General features: G+C 37.8%; 2 protein-coding genes across 2 annotated transcripts in view; both read right to left on the reverse strand.

The window, feature by feature from the left end:
• Nucleotides 1-20: 20 nt before the first annotated feature.
• On the reverse strand, nt 21-14,639 carry LOC133529084 (required for meiotic nuclear division protein 1 homolog). The gene is made up of 8 exons (XM_061866704.1): nt 14,136-14,639; nt 12,533-12,691; nt 11,935-12,012; nt 10,923-11,000; nt 9,108-9,234; nt 7,452-7,607; nt 7,004-7,167; nt 21-260 (listed from the first exon to the last, which is right to left on the reverse strand). Exons 1-8 carry the CDS (start codon nt 14,504-14,506, stop codon nt 164-166), a joined length of 1,230 nt encoding a protein of 409 aa, XP_061722688.1. The 5' UTR covers nt 14,507-14,639; the 3' UTR covers nt 21-163.
• Nucleotides 14,640-14,786: 147 nt separating this feature from the next.
• Nucleotides 14,787-20,360, reverse strand: part of LOC133529083 (crossover junction endonuclease EME1) — a 28,155-nt gene continuing 22,581 nt past the window's right edge. The window contains exons 8-10 of the mRNA XM_061866703.1: nt 15,390-15,472; nt 15,155-15,267; nt 14,787-15,000 (exon numbers count right to left, since the gene is read on the reverse strand). Coding sequence (XP_061722687.1) covers nt 14,845-15,000; nt 15,155-15,267; nt 15,390-15,472 — 352 coding nt within the window. The 3' untranslated portion in view covers nt 14,787-14,844. The remainder of the gene's footprint in view (nt 15,001-15,154; nt 15,268-15,389; nt 15,473-20,360) is intronic.

The raw sequence follows: 20,360 nt of genomic DNA on the forward strand, positions 1-20,360 counted from the left end.
ACCACTATTAACACAACAGATTAGTATTACAGCGTTATTTATTGAGTTATATATTTTACATCTATTGGTCTTAATAACTTGTGCTTTTTCTGACATATTAATCGTTATCAGTCTTTTTTGACACTTATATACCTACTTTAAATGTAGTCTGAGGTCAAGTGCATTATGTATCCAATATGGAAAGATCTTGGAACATGTACTCCTCTGTCTCGTCTGCGAAGACTGAGCGACCTCGCCGCCGCTCGGTTGTTTTGGATAACCTAAGTGAGTAAAGAGAGATGAAGTCATGAAGTGATGATGTAAGACAGTATTAAATTATAATTTTAGTGGGTCTATCTCGAAGTCTATTCGTCGTCGTAATATACGTCGAGTATAGTATGACGATGGATATAATTAAATAAATAAATAAATATTATATGGACAGTCTTACACAAATTGACTAAGTCCCATGGTAAGCCAACAAGGCTTGTGTTGTGGGTACTCAGACAACGATATATATAATAAACAAATACTTAAATACATAGAAAACATCCATGACTCAGAAACAATTATCTGTGCTCATCACACAAATAAATGCCCTTACCGGGAATCGAACCCAGGACCATCGGCTTCATAGGCAGAGTCACTACCCGCTAGGCCAGACCAGTCGTCAAAATAATTATACAAAGATTTGATAGTTTACTGGACATTCGTTAAGGTGCTCCCACACTGGCTGTTATATAACATCGTGTGACAGGTACACCATGACAGTATCTTATACCTTTAAACGAGCAATTCTTGTATATATATATATATATATATATATATATATATATATCTGTGATCTCGGAAACGGCTCTAACGATTTCGCTGAAATTTGGTATATGGGGGTTTTTGGGGGTATACAATCTATCTAGATTAGTCTTATGTTTGGGAAAACGCGTGTTTTCGAGTTTTCATGCGTTTTTCTTTCGACGCAGAATATGGTCGCTAATTTCGTGATGTCTGCCACTGTCCGTCTGGTCCAGCGGGTTAAGACGCGGACTGCTAAACGAGTGTTACGGGTTCGAATCTCGCCCGGTGACTAACTTTTGTTTTTTTTTTATATGTTCAAGTTCATATATAATTTTTTTAATTTTTATTGTTTTAGACAAGTTTAAATTAGTAAAAAAATGTAGTTAAGATTATTACCTATACACCACCATATTACAATAAATAGTTATATCGCCCAGGTACTTAAACTTTAGAACGCCAAGAACACCCAAAGGCGTCGTTACTAGTCAGAGCTTGACGATTGAGTGATATTTGTGTTTATGATATAGTGTTTTATTCCATCATCCTATCCTGATCCTGACGGGTTCGGCCATAGCGACTGCGTTTGTAGTGAGAGCGACAATCGTTAGCTCTCAGGTGGCTGACATAATTTTTTTTTGCAGTAAATGTACGGCTGCACTCACTGCAGGTCAGCCCCTCCCACAAAATTGTAGTATGTTCCCTGTCAGTCATGTCACATATAGTTATACAGCGTTATATAACAGCCTGGACCATTATCCGCAACCACGACCTGTAGGTTTATCGTACATTCTATGTATGTAGGGGTCTATTGATAGGAATTATACAAAATACATAGATTATTTTTACGTTTTTATTAATATTCAACAAGATATATATCTAATGCATGATATACAATACATTCTACATTATAAGCAAATATTTGAATACTCTCAATATTTTTATTTTTAACGATACTTAATGGAAGGCTATTACAATTATACATACTATAGATAATACAAGTATACATAGAGTTATTTCTACTATGGCATCGTATTTAGTAAATATACTAAATGAAAATAATTAAGTACCTAAGAATTATACCACTATTTAAAACTGATACAAACATATACCAACAATTACAGAGCTACTTAATGAACAGTGATCGGAACTATGGGAGTAAAACTTTAACAAAACTTATTGTTAGCGCGTTATTACGCTATTTAAATAAAAGACAAGTGTTTAAAGAAGTACCATTATTTTAATGGTGTATTACAAGACGTTACTACAGGTTCTTTGTCTAGGACACGCGCGTTCAGTTCAGTGGTTAAGATGCAAGAGGTCGATGCTCGGGTCGCGGTGCACGTCGATGCGTCTCATATGCGAAACTTCGGCGCTGGCATCGCGCTCTCTGGTTGGCCGCCGTTCTGTCGTCTATGTTGGCAGATTGGAGCCGCATCTCCATCAATCATTGGTTGTAGAAAAAACTAGCGGTGTTGCCACAGCGCTAACACTTATCAAGCGGACGTAAAAAAAGTGCTTATAGCCTTAAAAATATTCAAAAATCTATGAATGTAAATATTTTTATGGCTGTAAGTACTATACTATTCCTATCCCTATGGACATGAATATTTTTAGGGCTGTATGCACTATTTTATGTCCGCTTAACAAGTTTTGTTAAAGTTTTACTCCCATAGTTCCGATCAGTGTTAATAAACTATACATCTTGGGGGACTTAACTGGAGACGCCCTGTCTGAAATTTTCTATACAAAACAGTCTGCCGATTTTTGCGGAGGGGCACGTCAAATGTATGGCTATTTGACGTAACGTACAAATAGCCGTGTCAGATAGACGTCAGTCCATACAATACATATGACCATTGGCCGAGGTTTCCAACCGAGGGGTAAGCTCGTAAAGGCGACTCTAGTTATTGAATCCTCCAAGCGATATAATAAGTATATATTCGTAAATATCAATATTTGTATAGTAACTTCGTGGACTACGTGAAACGAAACAGTTATTCATAATAGAAGAAAGGTCAAGTCTATAAAAAAATCTACTTTCACAGGAGAGGCCCATTTTTCGTACGGTATTAGATTAATATTATTAGTCCAGAAACTGGGACCCATTTCACGAACGGTATTAGTCTAATATTATTAGTGTGTTGCCATGGTAACCCATACGACTTGACAGTTCGTGAACTTATTAGTCTAATAGGGACCGTGCGCGTTGGAGGGTCTGCCATCTTGTGGCCTGAATCGGAACCATAAACATGTACATTTACACGTCACGTGTTTTCTTGTGCATAGTAGGTTCTGCCATCTTGTGGGCTACATCGGAACAATTAACATCACATTTACGCCTCGCGCCAAATATTTATTTATTTAATCTTTATTGCACATAAGAAAACACACTGTACAATATATCTGACGGATCCTGTGCTGCCTCCTACAGTTCATGCACGCTCCCTATACCGTTCGAGAAATGGGCCCCTGTCAAGTCGTATGGGTTACCATGGCAACACACTAATAATATTAGACTAAAACCGTTCGAGAAATGGGCCTCTGAAGTAGATGTTACTGGTATGATTCTGAACATTATGTGGAAACTTTAGTTGCTAAAAGTGGACGTTTGACAATTCAATTGCCAAAAAAATTGCGCCGCCAAGCGCCATCTAGTTCAGCTGTATAACTTGGGGGCATGGTTAGACTATACCTCTTCTACAAACAATAGTTCTTTGGTTAAACTTATAAAGTATTCATTAGTTTCATTACATACCATGTAAAAACCACTACATCAATGCTATAATCATATTGAAATAATATATGTGTACATATGCATCAATTTCATTTATAACAAAAACATTAAATATTTGTTGAAGAAAATTTTACAAAATTTTAAGATATACATACTTGAATATGACTAATATAACAACTATAACCATAGATATAATTATAAAAACCAAACTCTACAAAGTGTCTCCCATCAGTGGGCTGCAAATACAGGACTGGATTCTACTCGCTACACTGAACTTTTACTATGGGACCCACCCCGAAATCCCGAAAAAACTCTTGGCATCTATCTAGTCATCCAAAATGTATGAAAGCGCCAAAAAAATTTCGCGATTTCAGGGTCGAAACCATCTTATAATAAAATTAGCTGCTGATGATGATGGGAGACACCCTGTACAGTTAAGAGCCTGTCACCAGTCAACCTATTCACGCCATTTACGAGCATTAACTTTCTACCGAAAAGTAGCTTAATCGAGACACAATGACAATCAATTATTACATGCGCTCTCTACCTACGTACATCATTTGTCCATCCCACTCACAATCGCGCCGTCTTACTCGCTCCATTCCCACCGCTTTCATCTCACTTAAACGTTTCAACTCCACTAATTTGATCACTGGTTCACGCTTTACTTCTATCAAGGGTGGCACAGCCGTTGATTTCAACTCTTTCTCACTTTTCAACTCTACTGATTTAAACCCTTCTCGTTTTACCTCTGGTGTTTCATAATCTTTCATCTCAGATTCAATCACATTTCCTTTCTCTGAGTTTAAATCGACAAAAGACTTCGAATGCTTATTAAGTTTGATTCCAGAAACATATGCACCTTCAACCTCTGCCAGACTAAAATCCAACTGTTTCTCTCCAAGGTGTTTCACATCTGAAGTATCCATATTTTTATATTTAGTTTCTATCATCTGCTTAGATTCATGTGTAACAACCTTGTTTTTATGTTCATTATTGATCGTCTGCTCAGGTTTTTCTTGCTTCGATTTTAAGTTTTCGTCTATCATTGCCACTTGTTTCATTTCTCGTCCTAACTCTGCGACGCGTTTCATTTGCGCTACACGTAACTCTTCTATACGTCTTTCTACATCTTGCCTCACAGACTTTGTTTCTTTTTCTGTCATTGTTATTATAGCTTTTATACGCTCTGCCATTTTTTCTGCATTTGCAGGTTCAACATCAATGCCACCTTTCTCCATTTTGAATTTCAGATCGGCTATATTTTCCATCTTTGTTAAAGTCTCTTTCTTATCTGGTGTTTCTAAATTCGTGTTGCTTTCCGTTTGTGTGGCTTCCTTTCTTGGAACAATACCTAATGCCTCTGGAACTTTCAAATCTTCTTTGCGTTTCTTCTCCTTAATTTGATTCAACTCTGCGTCTTTCATGTTTGCAACATGATCGAAGTCCTCATTAGATACGAACGCTACAACACGTTGCAAATTTGCCATACGATCTAATTCTTCCCTCCTTTTTATTCTTGCCTCACGATCTGCTTTTGCCTTACGCTCCATTTCTGCCGCACGTTTTATTTTAACCTCCTTTTCTGACTCTACTTCTCTTTCCATGTTTACCTTAGTCAGTTTCTCCGTCAACTGTTCTGCATTTGACTCTATGCTTATCTTCACATCCGCCTTTACTTTTGTAACTGGGTGCATTTGTTTAACTGAATTGAAATCGTTTGATTGTACCTTTAACTTTTCCACAGGTCCATCAGTCCTACTCTCTTTCTGTGTCGCGTGCTTCTTTGAGACAATACCCAACTCTTCTAATAGTTTCATCTCTTCTGTATGTTTCAAATCAGCTGTTTTGTCTACCTCAACATCGAGTTTTACCTGTGCGACACCATTTGGCTCTGCATTGCGTACCGTAGCTATTATGCGTTGCAATTTTGCAACACGCTCTAATTCTTCCCTACGTTTCTTTCTTGCCTCGTTGTTCATATTTGTCTGACTTTCTACCGCAGGATTTTTGATAGCTTCTTTTTGTGTATCTGCTATCATTTCTTTTATTGATACACTTTCTTTCTGTATCGGCTGTTCTGCATTAGCCACTGTTTCTACTTCTACAAGCGGGTCGATTTGTTTTATTTCTGTTATTGCTATGGTGTCTTTCACTGGATTCACAACTTTCTCTTTCATATCTACCATTGGTTTAACCCCTTTAACTAAATTAATATCGACCTCTGAAGGAAGATTTGCCTTTTCCATTGGTTCCAACTTTCTCGCACTACCCTTTTCAGTGCCTTCATGTCTTGGCAAAATACCCAATTCTTCCAAAAGTTTAATTTCCTCCTTACGTTTCATCTCTGCAGTTTGTTCCAACTCTGCCCGTCTCATTTCTGCGGCTCGATCACTTTCTGACGCCTTCACCATTACTAATACCTGTTGCAACTCCGCTATGCGATCTAATTCTTCTTTTCGTTCTACCTTTTCTTGACGCTCTATTTCTGCCAAACGTTTTTTCTCTGTCTTCTCCAGCTCTGCTATAAGATCAAATTCTCTTAAATATTTCATTTTTGTCTCGCGTTCTGATTCAACATCTCGTTCTAATTTTGCTGCATGTTCAATGTCTGCTTTCCGTTTCGCTTCTGCCTCTAGCTCTAAATTCACTAAACGGTCTATCTGTAAAATGCGTTCCTCTTTCGACATACGCTCCAACTTTGCTATTCCTTCAAACTTGATTTGTTTCTTCTTTCTCAGTGCCCCATCTACAACTGTTTCTTTGGTCAATTGTTTGTCATCTACCCTCAAATTAACTATACTAGGATTTTTGTCTGTATTTACACCCAACACTTTTAAAACATTGATATCTTCGTCACGTTTTATATCTTTCTCTTGCTTTAAATCCACTTGTTTCATCTTAGTCACACTGTCCAATTCTGGCGCACGTACAAGAGCCAGTATACGTTGCAATCTTGCCACGCGATCTAATTCTTCTCTTCGTTTTATCTTTTCTTGCCGTTCATTTTCTGCTAAACGCTCTATTTTTGCTAATCTTTCTATCCCTGCTTGTTCCGAGTCTACGTGTTGTATATTAGAATCATTGTTTATAGCCTCTACTTGTGTTTCCTCTATCGGTGAGACAGCTATCAGTGTTTTTTCTCCTGCAACTCTTTCTGATGTGGTCAATTTTACTGCTCCTTCTTTCTCTAAGCCTATTTCGTTTACTACCACATCAATATCATCACTATTTTCTACTTTCTTGTTTTTCATACCATTCTCTTTTTGAATTATTCCTGACACAATCACCCCTTCCACACTATTTTTCGTTTCACGCACCATTTTAATACCATCAACACTAACGATTGTTTCTGTCATAGCATCCCCATTACTTATAATTTCACTCACACCTTTCGTCCCCTCTGTACCAACCGTTTGTGCCATAGCACTAACTTCAGTCCCACTCACACCTATCATTCCATCTCCCTCCATCCCCCCAGTCTCCGTTCCTCACCTGTCCAGCACATATCGCTCGAAGCAGTGCAGCAGCTCGAAGCAGACCTCGGCCAGGATGAGGGCGATGACCATCCACTCGAGGCGGACGTGGTGGCGGTCGGCCGCCCACGACGAGAGGAGCTCGAGCAGCTCCACGCAATGGGAAAGGCGCTCGTTTAATACCTGTGGAAGTAAATTACAACTAAGGTTAAAGCCACTAAGTTTACGAAATTACGGAATATTAAAAACTGAAACGTAAAAAAGTACATTTCGCGAATAGAACTTTTTTAGGTACCTAATTTTCCGATAGACAGTTTCCGAGTTTTGCGGAATTCAAAATTTTGCAACGGAATATTTTGTGAGTTATTTTACTTATTTTACACCCTAACCCTCAATGATATGGCGGTTAAAAAAATACAAATCATTATTAACTTCAATGTTTCATTATGGTAATTTTGTATAGGTACCCGTGTCCTCCTGGGTATAGTGAAGTAGGCTACGGTATTGGAGTACAGTCTCTCCAGCCTCTCCTCCTCCCAGTACACGTCTGGAGTATCCAGGAGATCAGATTCCACGTTGATACGGTGCCGCAGGGAAAACAACTCGCCTAGCTTACGGACCACCTGTAAAAGAGATATTTATACATACATAGTAGTCACTAGCTATTCACCATACAAAATAGTTATTTTTCTAAGCCCGTTTATTTCACTGATACCTTTAAAACACGCGGATATATGGTGGCGTCACCGAAATATTTTTATCGCTTATTTTACACGAAACTTTTGGCTCAGGACCGCTTCGGCCTCAGTTTCATTTCGTCAACTTCTTAAGTAGTTCTCATTCGCATTTGGTCTACTGTTCCGATTCGCCAGCATTCCTATATCGTCACTTTCTTATCTCGCCCGCTTTCTTACGTGGGCCACTGTAGTAACTTGGTTATATTCCTAATTAGACTACAGTGCCGATTCGTCAACACTCCTAATTCGTCCATAGTGCTTACTCTTCAACATTCCTATTTAGACCACAGTGCCAACTCGTCAACTACATAGAACAACACTGCCTTTACACTTTACCTTACGTTTATCCTAGGTCGATAAAAGAACGCGGACGAGTTGGCACTTTGGTCGAAATAGGAACGTAGACAAAAATGGTATATTGACGATATCAGATTTTGGACGAGTTGGCACTATGGTCAAAATAGGAATTTAGACAAAATGGGGTATTGACGATATAAGAAAGTGGACGAGTTAGGAAGGTTACGAATTAGGAATTGTAGGGTGACGACATAACACTGCGGACGATTTATGGAGATGACGAAATGAAACTGGGGCCGAAGCGTTCCTGAGCCAAACTTTTGCTATAGTTACCTTAAAAACAACAAAACATATTCATTTTATACTTAAAACTAATTAAAATATAAACTGTACGTCAAATGGCGGTAAATGAAAACTTTTTTCATGCATGTAGTTTTTTTTTAATTCAAAGACAAACCTAGAGTCGGGGGCCTATTTCCGTATCATTTGATACAAACGAACAAGCGACATATGTCAAAATTGTATGCAATTAACATTCTATTTCGAACAAAAAGGCATTTCGACTGATTTTAGGATAGAGGTCAAATCGAATTGCTTTTTTTTTCAGAGGTGTTCCAAATTTGAATGCATAACCAAATCGATTTTAATGTAGTTATGAAGCTATAACTACATTATCACAGATAAGAAATTTGTTGTAACAAAACAGTTTATCGTAATGTTGGCCATAATTTACGGATTTTGAAGGCATCATAGAGGGTTTATGATATGTGTATAGATAAAAGAACTAAACCCATTCGCTCAAGATATCAAATATCAAACATTTATTCAGCATATAGGCCACAGGGGACTTTTGCATGTCCATTTTTACAAACAATAAAACAAATATGGAATTGATGACATAACATATACTTTATTAGAGATGTATACTGTCTCTAAATGTCAAATAACACAAAAAAAAAAAACAACAAATACTAAAATTCTTTACAGATGTATGAGTCTCTAAGTGTCAGAGATAAAATATAAAAATCATTAAATTATCCTTAGAGATGTAGAGGGTCTCCAAAAACAAAAAAATGCCAATATTAGTACCTCCTTTTTATCTAGATGCGTGGTGCCGTCCAGCTCCATGGTCCGGGAGTGCGCGCGCGCGGCGGCCGCCAGCGCCTCGAGCCGCGCCTCCCACGCGCCCAGCCGCGCCGACTGGGCCATCGCGTGACTGACCAATAAATCACTTTGTGAGTGAGTAAATGAGTGAGTGAGTGAGTAAGTAAGTGAGTGAATGAGTAAGTAAGTGAGTGAGTGAGTTAGTTAGTGAGTGAGTGAGTGAGTAAGTAAGTTAGTGGGTGAGTGTGTGAGTGAGTAAGTAAGTGAGTAAGTGAGTGGGTGGGTGAGTGAGTGATTGAGTTAGTTAGTGAGTGAGTGAGTAAGTAAGTAAACACTATTGTACGAGAAAAATAAATGTTGATTACATCAGATAGAAAATAATTGTGTAGTACAAAGGCGAACTTATCCCTTAATTGTCTATACTAAATCAGTAAAAGTGTATTATTATTCGTGTATGACGAATTCAAATCAATATTCCTACCATATAAATTTTCGAACTGTGCCCGCCAAACTTTCATTAGGTACTTTTGAAATATTGTTCAGTAATGATAACGCGTTGGTTTTTCATATAACCCGCCATTTTTACAAACCCTAAACATTCAGTTGTCAAATGTTTTTTTAGGGTTGCCAGCACTAAAACGCAAAAATGGCGGAATATTCAAAATTTACGTTCTTTTTGGGACGCCTGTTATGTTACGTAAATCTTCATGCCAAGTTGTAAAATGAGAGTGTACATTCGATCGTATCGTATGGGAGCTATTGGCGGCGGGTTCGCGTTATTCTTAAAGTGAGGTAAATTTTATAATAAATATTATAATATTATTGGAGAGAAGCCTAATTTTTCCAAGACCAGCTTTGAACAAAGCTGTTTCGCGCTATACCAATAGATGGCGCTCAACAACCTACCGATTTGCTGCAACTTCAGCCCGCAACAACTTCACGCAAAAAAATGGCGCCACATTGTTTTCCGCTGGCTTGAGACACTTTTGGCTCGACACTGGTGCGGTGCGGTTGTCCCGAAATTCGCGATTATTTTTCGTTCACGATTTATTTACATAGGTCGAATTTAATTTTAAAAGCATTGATTTGTGCGTTTTTCATCAATAAATTGAAATTACTTTTGTAGCCTATGTGTTTTTCCTTATAAATTCAAATATCCTTGCTAAAAAAAATAAAAATAATGAAAGTACCTTGATAATAAAAGCACAATCAACATAAATCAATCAACCTGACCCGCCAGCATGACATGCTTCCTCGCACGCGCCTCTATAATTGTCACGCTAGATGCACGGATTCACGCGCGAGCACGCAAGTCGTGCTAGAGGAACTGGTTTCCAAAGTTATTGCAAAAGTGTAAATTTTTAGGGTAAAACGGGACCGTATTACTAAGACTCCGCTGTCCGTCCGTCTGTCCGTCTGTCACCAGGCTGTATCTCGTGAACCGTGATAGTTAGACAGTTGAAATTTTCACAGATGATGTATTTCTGTTGCCGCTACAACGAAAAATACTAAAAAACAGAATAAAATAAATATTTAAGGTGGCTCCGCTGAAAGGTACCGTTTTATCCCTTGGTTAACAATTTACTATACTTTAAGCTTCAGTTTAGCTTATTGTGACGGAAGAGTAACTACGGAACCCTACACTGAGTGTGGCCCGACATGCTCTTGGCCGGTTTTTATTTATTGCTCATTTTTATAGACATTAAACGGAAGAAATATTGAAAATGGTACGGAATCCTACGTGCGCGAGTCCGACTCGCACCTGGCCGGTTTTTGTTATAACTGCAATCAATGTCTCACCTGAATGTATACTTTTCTAAAGAATTGTCTCTGTTTGGTGCCATGACGAAATATGAATCTTGCAAATTACATTTCTTTCTGAAAATACAAAAAGAAACATAATCATCCTTTAGAATATAATATTCTGAAATACGAAGATAATGTTGCTACTACATGCCACATAAAGGAAATGAGTATCGCAATGCAGAATATGATAAATAAACAAATAAATAAATATTATAGGACATTATTACACAAATTGACTAAGTCCCACAGTAAGCTCAATAAGGCTTGTGTTGTAGGTACCGAGACAACGATATATATAATATGTTATAATTATAAATACTTAAATACATATAAACACCCATGACTCAGAAACAAATATCCGTGTTCATCACACAAATATATGCTCTTACCAGGATTTGAACCCGGGACCATCAGCTTCATAGGCAGGGTCACTACCCACTAGGCCAGACCGGTCGTCTAAATGATAATAAATATAATAATCATACTACAGTTACAGAGATAAAATCACTCAAATACAATAAAAATACATCAACATTAAGTAATTCACTATAAATAATTTACATTTCTATTTTACTTGATAAATTTTGTTTTTTTCTGACAGAAAATTACTAAAAATATTATTCATTGTCCGTAAAGTTTGATTTTCTATTTTTTACATTGCTAGGAAAATCTCTAAATTATTAGTAAATAATGAAATTAGGAAGCAAACTCTATGCTATGAATCTGTTTTTTCCTTCATTAGTGACGTAAGAAATCAAAATTTGACATCTAAAACTCAAGGTGAGTAAGGTTGCCAGAGCTCAACGAGGGGCGGGAGGGGGTTAGGGTCGGCAACGCGCATGTAACTCCTCTATAGTTGCAGGCGTACATAGGCTACGGATACTGCGTACCATCAGACGGGCCGTATACTTGTTTGCCACCGACGTAGTATTAAAAAAAGGACAAAAATCGTGTTGACCGATGTTATCAAGCTGGATTTTTTTTTAAATACTCAGTGTCAACTTACGCATTGGGCTGGTACACATATGTCATGATTTCTTTCTCCCTTTCCACTACATCTCGAGGGTAGCTCTCTACTTCATATCTAAAACAAAATAAACAATAATAAAATAAGTAAGCACCTGAAGTAGAAATTGAGAAACAACTACATACTACTTTTGACAAATGTGACGTTTCACGGGTAAACCTACAGGTTCATTCACAAGAACTGGAGGCCGAACCGCGAAACCCGAGATTTGCAAATTGCGGGGATCTTTCTCTTTTACTCTCACAGACGTAATTAGAGTGAAAGAGAAAAATGCCCGCAATTGACGAACTTCGATTTTCGCGGTTATAGCCCTGGCACGAATGGAATGCTGTGAATGAAAACATCTGTGTGTATCACATCACTACACCTTATAAAACAAAGTCCCTTGCCGCGTCTATCTGTGTGTATGTTCGCGATAAACTACTAAATTGATTTTCATGTGGTTTTCACCAATCAATAGAGTGATTCTCGAGGAAGGTTTAGGTGTATAATTTGTTTGTGGAACCCGTGCGAGACCGGGGCAGGTCGTTAGCTTTTTTTTCCCTAAATGGCTTTTACTCCTCGCCAATAAACAAACCTCCTAACAAAGTCCAGGACATTGCTGGCTTCCAGCTCCGTGCAGTTCCAGAAGACGACAGCACCCTCCTTGAAGAAGATGATCTCCCGCGGCTCCGAGCCAACAGTGTACACCGCATTTGCTATGACCACATCATCATCAATCTCTTGAGCTTTTAACCTGGAATCACAAATGTTCAACAATAGATGGAATTTACCCGGACCCGGGTACGTCCTTAAACTACGTCCAAAAGAGAGGTATGGGCATTGTGAATGTCATCTCGCTTTGTGTGGTAGGGCACAGCCACTGGATGTCATTCCAGATCTAGAGCAGAGCCCAACTGGGGAAGTACCTCCACCTTACAGAAAACAGCAGCCAAATAACACTAGATCCTACTCATAGTGTTGTGTTCCTGCGGGTGAGTAAGGTTGCCAGAGCTCAACGAGGGGGGGCGGGTTTAGGGTCGGCAACGCGTATGTAACTCCTCTGGAGTTGCAGGCGTACATAGGCTACGGAGACTGCTTACCATCAGGCGGGCCGTATGCTTGTTTGCCACCGACGTAGTATAAAAAAAAAAATATATATATATATATATATTACAAGACATCTTATGGTTGGGTTACCATATGCCATGTGGGTACATATACATAGACTCTGCTGTCATATGCATCCATGTATACTATATGTATAATTCACCAATATCTACAAAAATTTAGTTTTATAGATAAACATGGGCTGTAAAAAAATGGTGTAGATGTGTGATGTGTGGTGTGTGATGGTAGCACACTTTGTAAATTTTGTTTGATATGGTTTGTGTTTAGTTTTCAGCTAAAATACACCCATCAAATTTCAAGCCCACTTTAAAGTATTTATAAATAGCCTGGTCCGGCACAAACCGGCCAATGTAGACAGGTGAAGCAACTCGGCCGAGGCGGCACATGTGTTTTACTCGGCCTTGCATATACATGCTCGCTCGCTTGCTCTGTGTGGACCCGCCTAATCATGTATTTTATGACTTATTTTGTTTGAAAACTAGCCACTTTTTATTTTTACACTATACATATAAGCATAATTTATGATTTGAAATACAAATGGTTTGAAACAATGGACCATAAAAATCTATAAAAGTAGTATAATGAGACATCAATTCTAATAAAGTGAACCAAATAGGTAAAACCAAGTTGGTAAGGCACAGACAGTGTATCCCCCGGGATGTCGTCCCCTGTTAAATAAAGAATATGATAGAGAAAACTAGAAACCCACTGAACTCCTTAAAAAGATCTTCAAAAAAATTACACTGTGCACACAAGAGCAATAAAAATAGTTAATATTATATAGATTGCCGTACAATGTAAACCATTTTTATTGTGTTTATGTTGCAATCAAGCACAATAAATTAAATTCTTTTGCCAGTTAAAATGAAAAATTGTTAGGTATTTAATAAGTAAGAAAAAACATTAACAATATCTGAGCAATGCTCCCAAAATTACTAAAGTAAAGAAGTATTCTTTACTGCACCACAAAAATAAAACAAATTCAAAAATAGTATTGAACTTAAAGCATATGACTAATTATGATGATGAAATACACAATAAATTTTTGAAATTATACAAAATATCCTTACGTTCCAGGTTCATACAGCTTCTGCTCAAGCAGGGCTTCCTTCAGACCCTTCAGATCATATGCATTAGCAGTCGCGTACGCCAGCGCCAAATAATGCCCCTCTTTCTTACTAACATCTTCCAAGACTGCTTTCTTGTATATAGTCTTCTTTTTAACAGGACTAGTCGCGTTTTCCAAAGCTATCACCGGCTGTATAGAATCAGAAGTGTAGCCTCTAACTCCTAGTTGACGGGATAGAGAAAATATACCGCCTTGGTAAAGAGAATTGTGGTGTTTCAACGATGTTAGCTCCGCTAATGTTTTTAGCGAAATGTTCTTCGTAAAGGCGTTCCGCGCCGGAATTAATATAATTCTCGACAAAAACACAGACATCCTGATGTTTCCTCACATTTATGGGTAATGTAACTTAATATTAATTGCGATTCAATAAATTATTACATAAAATGTATGGTTATCTACATATTTTGAAGTTTATGAAGTTTTTTGACATTCATTAGGGTCATTGTTGCCAGTGTATAAAATGACTAAAGAGGGCCATTCATGGTGCGTCCAAACCAAACGAGTTAGTAATTTTGCCGACTGCAAAGGAAGTCTGATTATGATTCGGCGACGGTATCTTTGCTACAAAAATATAACAAAATGAAAAAACATAAAACGTGAAAACAATATTTATTCCTCTTCATGATCTACAAACAATATAGCATAACTTATCAGTCTATTAACACATCCCCATCTTCAGCAGTAAATAATATTCGTAATTTTCTAGCAAACTCCGGCCCTAAACGACGACTTTTGGATCCAGGGACTCCCGTTCTTGAAACTCCTATATCAGCCAAATCATTTACTCCATTCGGATGTTGCAGTGCCTGTAACGACCACAATTCAAATAATGAAAAACTACCATTTCTGCTACTGACATCAGCAATGGCAGCACTGGAGTATTTTTTTTTAATACACTAAAACAGGAAAGGCAATGAAACTAGAATAACTTGTTGCCAAACAGCCAAATATAAATAGTACCTGATAAAGGGCAAGAGGCGATTTGTATTGGCCGCAGACAGACCTAGAAGTTTCTAAACTGGATCCAGGAAGCACAGCTATCATTTGCTGCCATAATCTACTAGCCCCATTCCCTGTAACAAGACACTATAGGTTAGTTCACGATCTGTCTGGCCTAGTGGGTAGTGACCCTGCATATGAAGCCGATGGTTCCGGGTTCAAATCATGGTTGTTTTCTATGTATTTAAAAACTGACCATCTTTGTCAACTGGAACGCATTTCTTGTTATCTCCCCTCATGTAGAACTCTGCTTGTTCGTCGAAGCCTCGCTTTATTTTCCTGGGAAACAAAACATAGTGTTTTAGTTTAATCCAGTTACCATAAAACGTGTGACGTAAAGCGCTATCGGCTGTCATTTTCATGTTCAGTTGATAATTAAGGTCCCAAGTTTTAGGATGTTTTTTTTTCTTAGCCGATTTGAGTGTCCAACTGCTGGGCAAGGGCCTCTCCCCTTAATTTTCACGACTCCTGAGGGCCTACCGCGAACCACGTTCGACGTGTTGCCTCCCTGTCACATTAACGTGCGAAGTTACAAGTGCGACAGAGAGGTAACACGTCAAACGTGGTTCGTCGCGGTAGGCCCTCTGGTTTCGTGTTTCCTCCGGCCAGTTAAGGAAGCGTTCCATGTATGTATTATACCCATTGACATTTATCTAAGAACGTGCCTTACGGGCACTAAGAATGGTGCTAGTTCAGCGGTGTCACTCACGAATTCGAGCCAATCGTGCAGTCTAACGCAACTAGTTGCGACCAATCGCGCGCACGATGCGAACTCATCAACCAATCGCGTTGTGGCGTCAGACTGCACGAATGGCTCGAATTCGTGTGCGTGACACCGCTGTACTGGCCCCATTCATGTTGCCCATAAGGCCCGTCCGTAGATATATGTCAATGATTATACCTATATATTATTTTATTATTATATATATATATACACACATTACAAAGTACATTCTTAGCTAGGGCTCCTGATATCCGTGATACACGCCGATCCGTAGCTACGGGTTCTTAAGCCCGGCGGTACTAAGATCACGAATTTCACGAACACGGCAAGGTACGTACCTCGTACCTGCGTTCGCGTCCGGATTCACGTGACACGCCGTGACACGCCATGATACGTAGCCCGTACCTGCGTTCGTGCGCGGAGCTTCGGGCTCGGTTCCGTTGGATAGGTACTTATCGCACGTCTCGTATGTTCGACACGCCCGGGAGAAAAATAAATAAGGACTAGGTATTGTTGAATTGAGTTACCACTTAGTATATAGAATACGGGACGTTCGTCGGACAAACATTTACGTGTGAATTAAACTTAAATTGTATTTTTTGCATCGATTTGAATATAATGGTTATATCTAAATAATTTGGGGTTGTTCTGTTTTTTGTATAACCAGCTATTGATTTTAGTCAAAACTAGCGACCTGCTCGTTGCATTGCACTAAAATAATAATAATAAATAAATATTATAGGACATTATTACACAAATTGACTAAGTCCCACAGTAAGCTCAATAAGGCTTGTGTTGAGGGTACTTATACAACGATATATATAATAAATAAATACTTAAGAGGAATTCCTAGTTGCGATTTTTCCATACAAACGCTCTCGACTGATTCCTCCCTGGATTTTTAACCTAGAGCAGTGATTTTTTCAAATAAGATCAATATCATCAATATCTGTGCCGCTATGTTTTGCTTTTTTGGATTATTTTATTTTGAAGAAAGATACAGCGCCTCGAAAATCGCAAAAACGGCTAAATTGAATTGGCTGTAAAAAAAGGCACAGTATACAAATATGACAAAAAATATCCAAAAAATCAAAACATAGCGGCATAGATTATTTCTTCCTCTTGCAATTTCCAAAATTTCATAAAGATTAGTTGCGTTTTGGAGGAGGAAACAGTCGAGAGCGAAACCTCGATTTTTGAGTTTTTTGCGAGTGAATTTCGGCCCGAGCTGCAGTTGTCCTTATCGCACGAATTGGAGGCGGAGACAGTTTCTAAATATACGTACACAGAAGGAATAGTGATGGGCATAACATCCTTATTAGGGATTGCAGAACCGGTACTGTTTTAAAGAACCGGGATTTCACGGTACTTTCGGAACTGGTCTAATTATTTCATTATTTTAAATAAAACGACAGCATTTTGCGATTTGACCACCTTTCGTATTATAATTTAATAATCACATTTTCTTTTATAACGTAGTAGGCAATTTTTTTTAGAAATATAGTATTTTACATTGCTCACACTTGTGCGTCACAAGTAAAAGATAACTAAGTACTTTGATGTTTGCCACTAGATAGCAAATTTAATGAAATTACATTGACGAGGGGATTTATATATAAGTATCGCAGTCGTATTGTATAATCCGCCGTATTACATTACGGCTAGCCGATATCAAAATAAGGGCAAGGGTTCAACGATTAAGGTATGTTGGGTAAATACCGGATGCGGGTGAAGAACGTAGGACATTCATTTCCCCCTAATTTGGCTTTATTTTTTAATGTTGACAACATTGTGTAAGACGCCATTTCATTGCGCCTCGACTGTCAGTGTCCCCGCGTCGCTCAGGGAGTCGGGCTTGTGCTATGTGCAATCAAAGAGAGCAAGGTAAATTTCGCGAATTCTTCCTTCTATCCGATCTTCGCTCTGTAATTTATTTTGCGTATTGTGATGAAACTGTGTTTGTTTTTGTAATTGTGTTAACAGACCTAGCACTGCTGTAGACCGATATCCGATCTTGACCCTTCCAGGTAAAGATCGGACCAGAAACAATCAGATCTTTACCTATTTAAAAAACAGCAGTGATTATCAAACTTTAAATTTTCTTCAATTTACCTACTGACCTTAATTATCACATTTATTGTTTTCTTGATCACACTTTCGTACCATTATTTTTATCCAGTACCACTACCAGCGCGACGGTTACTGACAATGTAATTTTTTTAATTTCCGCAGCCCAAAGGTTGCCTTTTAGCGATAAGACCGCATGTTGTTTACCTGTGCTTATGTGTATGTTTTCTTTTATTGAGGTGTGCAATAAAGAGTATTTATATTGTATAGGGATGATGATACATGTTGAAATTTATAACAAAATCGAGTAAAATAGATAGCAAATGAGCAATTTTTCGCAATAAAGTACCTACACATACGGATGCATATGTAGATGTGCATGCATACATACATTGCTAGTTACGGATACAAAATAGAGATAGGGCTTCGAAATTAGTTTCCTTAAAATGCTTCAAGAGGGCTCTCTTTTCCTATATATTTAATTATTTACTTTACTCTTTACATACGATCCTTACATTTTATAAAAAAAAAAGATTGTATATCAACTATATATTGCAAGATTAAGCCAACAAAATCGCAATTTTAATTATTTTCCATACTTCAAGATGGGCTCTCAGTGACCTTGACCTTTTTAAAGAACTACTTAGTCTTTTTGATTTCTAAGTTTGATTCTTATTTTTTTGGCGACCTTCATTAAAAATGACTGGACACGATTATTTTTTATTTTGATTTTTGTCCCTCCTACTTAAGTACTTAATATCTTCCAGTACATTCCATTCAATAAACAATACATTTACACTTTCCCTAAACCTGTACAGTTCACGAAATCTTAAATTGTCAAAACTTCACAACGTATCTATTATTTTAGTGTTTTTTTTTTATTACTTCGGGTAAACCTTACAATACGAGGTTTCTTAGCACATTGTTTACTTATCAAATTGCCTTATGACATAGGTATCAAAGTTTGAGAGCCACAATTTTACCAATTTTTGTATCAGGTTAAGATCGGATACAAAAGGGTAGACACCGGACCTATTTCTTTGTTATACCTTATTCTCTTTCCATTAGAAGCAACTTTTTTTCACCATCCAATGTTCTCCTTTGATGGCAAAACACTCGTTACCCTAAAAAAAAGTATGTCTCATCTTTACACAGGTACAAAACTAAAACCGTTCTATATTGAAGATTACCAAAATTCAGGCCGAATCTACGGTTATTATTTAACGATTCGCTACGTACCTACTTCAAGAATCTGTCACGTGTTGAGATCTCGAAAAAACATTTTTTCACGAGTTCTCTCAATTGGTCCCAAAATTGTCCGGCATTATCCCAACATACTTTACCCAGTTATACATACTGACATACAATGCCAAAACACTGTCATCGGCCGAACGTCTAATAGAGCTAACCGAAGCCCTCAAAGAAATCAAATACGACATAATAGGGCTAGCTGAAACGAGACGCATTGGAAACCAAATCGAAGAACACGATAACTTTATCTTGTGCTATACAGGCCACACACCTGGAAGGTATGGCATAGGATTTATAGTAAAACTCAATTTAAAAAATAATATAGAAAGTTACGTCGGCCTTTCAGAAAGAGTGGCAATATTGAACCTGAATTTTGAAAGTTCGCGCTTATCAATCATACAGGTCTATGCTCCTACATCAAAAGCAAGTGACGCTGAAATCGATAACTTTTATACAACAATTAATAAGGCAATAGAACTGGCATACAAAGACTACATATTGATGGGCGACTTTAATGCGAAAATTGGAATACCAAAAAAAGAGGAACACCTTATCATGAAAGCACACGGTTATGGTGATAGAAACGAGAGAGGCCAAAGATTAATAGATTTCGCTAGTGAAAACAAATTATCAATTTTAAACACATTTTTCAAAAAAAAGACAAAAAACAAATGGACCTGGCGATCACCTAATGGGACTCATAAAAACGAAATCGACTTCGTGCTATCAAACCGACCTCTAATATTCCAAAACATAGAGGTACTAAACATAAACTACCCTTCAGACCACAGGCCAGTGAGAGCTACATTAACATACTTACGACCAAAACAAAGTAGAACAAAATTTACCAACTGTCAAAATAATACATTAAAAAGCGAAGAAGACATTTCAAAGTTCAAAGAATGTTTAAGTTCCTATATATCGAAAGATCAAACGGTAATGCACAAAATTACCTCAGTTCAAAAATATTACGATAATCTAATCAATATCATCACCAAAAGCTTACAGAACACCCGTGCAGCACATAATTCCGAGAAAAATCATAAAATATTGTCCAATAGTACACTAAAGCTTTTAAAGAGAAGACAAGAGCTGCAAAAAAGCAAGAATAAAACTAGAGCAATA

The sequence above is a fragment of the Cydia pomonella genome, chromosome 20, assembly GCF_033807575.1.
Source record: "Cydia pomonella isolate Wapato2018A chromosome 20, ilCydPomo1, whole genome shotgun sequence".
In the NCBI taxonomy this organism is placed as follows: domain Eukaryota; kingdom Metazoa; phylum Arthropoda; class Insecta; order Lepidoptera; family Tortricidae; genus Cydia; species Cydia pomonella.

What these genes read in the sequence shown, in the direction of transcription:
- LOC133529084 (XM_061866704.1), bottom strand. Translation starts at nt 14,506, where the DNA reads ATGTCTGTGTTTTTGTCGAGAATTATATTAATTCCGGCGCGGAACGCC. An exon ending in AAGCTGTATGAACCTGGAAC is followed by an intron (nt 12,692 to 14,135) that starts GTAAGGATATTT and finishes TTGTGATTCCAG; the next exon opens with GTTAAAAGCTCAAGAGATTG. An exon ending in TATGTGTACCAGCCCAATGC is followed by an intron (nt 11,001 to 11,934) that starts GTAAGTTGACAC and finishes TTGTATTTTCAG; the next exon opens with AAAGAAATGTAATTTGCAAG.